This window comes from Malurus melanocephalus, unplaced genomic scaffold, assembly GCF_030028575.1.
Source record: "Malurus melanocephalus ecotype Western Australia unplaced genomic scaffold, MMel_1.1 scaffold_1807, whole genome shotgun sequence".
NCBI classification, from domain to species: Eukaryota; Metazoa; Chordata; class Aves; order Passeriformes; family Maluridae; genus Malurus; species Malurus melanocephalus.
The window spans coordinates 1-2,648 of record NW_026625039.1 but is presented as its reverse complement, the minus strand read 5'-3'; the positions used below and the strand labels follow the sequence as shown (position 1 = coordinate 2,648).

The following is a 2,648-nucleotide window of genomic DNA, read 5'->3' as shown; positions in this document are numbered from 1 at the left end:
AGGGACAGGAGAGCAGTGAGGGGACAGGAGAGCAGTGAGGGACAGGAGAACAGTGAGAGGGACAGGAGAGCAGTCAGGGGACACAGGAGAGCAGTCAGGGACAGGAGAGCAGTGAGGGGACAGGAGAGCAGTGAGGGGACAGGAGAGCAGTCAGGGACAGGAGAGCAGTGAGGGACAGGAGAGCAGTGAGGGGACAGGAGAGCAGTGAGGGACAGGAGAGCAGTGACAGAGACAGGAGAGCAGTCAGGGACAGGAGAGCAGTCAGGGGACAGGAGAGCAGTCAGGGGACAGGAGAGCAGTCAGGGGGACACTGGAGCAGTCAGGGGGACAGGAGAGCAGTCAGGGACAGGAGAGCAGTGAGGGGACAGGAGAGCAGTGAGGGGACAGGAGAGCAGTCAGGGGGACAGGAGAGCAGTCAGGGGACAGGAGAGCAGTGAGGGGACAGGAGAGCAGTGAGGGACACAGGAGAGCAGTCAGGGACAGGAGAGCAGTGAGGGGACACAGGAGAGCAGTCAGGGGACACAGGAGAGCAGTCAGGGGACAGGAGAATACGAGGAGCCCGAGGAGGAGCACGAGGAACACGGAGCAGACACAGCACACACAGAGCACCCAGAGCCCACAGAGAATGGGACAAGAGCCTGCAGCTGCCAGCCAGGGGAAACATCGGGAATAACAGTAGAGAGGGCAGAAAAGGAAGAACCTGTACGGGCTGGTGGAGGGAACAGGTGTGGAAAAACCTTGAATGTGAATTTGAAATGCATTGTGCCAAGAAAAGAAGCAGGGAAGAAGAAAAAGCTCTCACATTATGATGCTTCTCATGGAAAGTGAAATCTTTTTTTGGTGGGAAGGAGATACCCCCATCCCATTTGGGGGAATGAAGACAAACTGAGGAGCAAGGAGGCACAGATTAGACATGCAAAAAGGAAGAAGAGTAAAAGCACCACTTTGTCTCTCAGTTACCAGAAATACARAGGGAAAATCAGAGGCAGGAAAACCCTTCTGGATAGGACAGGWGGGAGAGGCTGATGTGAATAACACAGCTCAAGGGAAAACAGGGAAGTTCAGAATTTTGGTTCTCTGCAGGCCAAAACAACCAGTATTGGGGAAAAAAGGGAGGGGAAATGGGGTAAACTGAGTGCACCATGGCTAAACTGTGAGCCTTCCAACCCACAAATGCTGTAATGCTGCAGGAGAGAAAACCAGACCCAACCACTAAAAATAATTGTTCATTAGAATAATCCCAGGTTTTCTTTTCCTGCTGTAGCAAATTTCCCAGATGAATGTGCAATTGCCACTCTGAAAGAGGGAATTTATTCTTTTAACTTTAGAACTCAGTTGCAGCCACATAATGACAAATGCTGAGTGTTCCCCTGCCTTAGAAGCAACCAATTATCAATGATCAGGGCTGAGTGGCAATGATGGAGTGTCCTCAGCCATCAGGATAACTCACAGCAGTTTCAATTCCAGCTAAAGAGGGAGCCAGTGACACCMAGGTGAACACCCAGAGCCCTCTTGGTCAGCACAAGACAAAAAGGACATCATTTATTGCTGTGTTCTGCTGCCAGTGAAGAAGAGACCATAAACACCTTCTGGAAAGGGTTGGGAGGAGCATAAACTGATCAGCATAAGCGTAAATTGAACAAGAAAATGTGTTATTTCTGGAGGAAAAGTGGTGTGAGAGTATGTGTGACACAAACAGTCATTTCAGAAAGGAACCGAGTTAGAGGGTGCACAGGAGAAAAGGTGAGGAATGAGTGAGGCTTTCCATGGATGGAGGAAAGAGTTTGTACATCTGAGTGGGCAGGAGGCACATGGGAACCAACAGGAAYGTGGGGAAAAGGAAAGATGTGTGGGCTCACATCACAGAAAAAACACGAGAGGAAACTCGAGGCAAAATAAAGGCTAACAGGAAATAAAGGAAGAAATTGTAGCTGTTGTAGAGGAGGGAGAAGGACAGGGATTTGGCTCCTTTGCTGGAGGGAGAATGTCCAGAAGTGATGCACCAGTGAAAGCTGAGAGAATGTTCCAGCAGCTCCCCCAGGATCACCCCAGGATCACCCCAGGATCATCCCAGGATCACCTCAGGATCACCCCCAGGATCACCCCGGGATCACCCTGCTCCCCAGGATCACCTCAGGATCACCCTCAGGATCACCCCAGGATCACCCCAGGATCACCCCAGGATCACCCTCAGGATCACCCTGCTCTCCAGGATCACCCCAGGATCACCCCAGGATCACCCTGCTCCCTGCAGAGTTTGTGCTTGGTACCTTGGAGATGAAGATTCCTTCATCAGTGGGATCAAACGGATTTCCAGCGTGGCCCTTTGCTCCACCCCGGATGCTGATGCCCAGCTTCTCTCCTGCAGCCTTTTCAATGCAGATTTCCTGGAAGCACAGCAGAGGCTCATTGATTCTGGGCCAAGTTCAGCTGGGATAACACCACAATTCCAACCCCTGAAAAGGGCCTGAATTTGTCCCATCCCTCATTTGGCAGTTTATTCTTTTTTGGTGAGGATCTGCCTTTTCTGTTCCCCACTCACACTGAGTCTTCACAATCACTGTCTGATGACAGAGTCACCATGGCCATGGTAAGAGATCCTCACCACACCCCAGAGGAGATAATTTACAGGAGAGCAGACACTGCCA

At 51.2% G+C, this 2,648-nt stretch overlaps 1 protein-coding gene across 1 annotated transcript in view; it reads right to left on the bottom strand.

Moving 5' to 3' along the window:
* Nucleotides 1-2,589, bottom strand: part of LOC130587362 (protein scribble homolog) — a gene marked incomplete at its 3' end in the record, with an annotated part of 17,653 nt that extends 15,064 nt beyond the window's left edge. The window contains exons 1-2 of the mRNA XM_057388337.1: nt 2,543-2,589; nt 2,271-2,415 (exon numbers count right to left, since the gene is read on the bottom strand). Coding sequence (XP_057244320.1) covers nt 2,271-2,415; nt 2,543-2,589 — 192 coding nt within the window. The remainder of the gene's footprint in view (nt 1-2,270; nt 2,416-2,542) is intronic.
* Nucleotides 2,590-2,648: the final 59 nt, after the last annotated feature.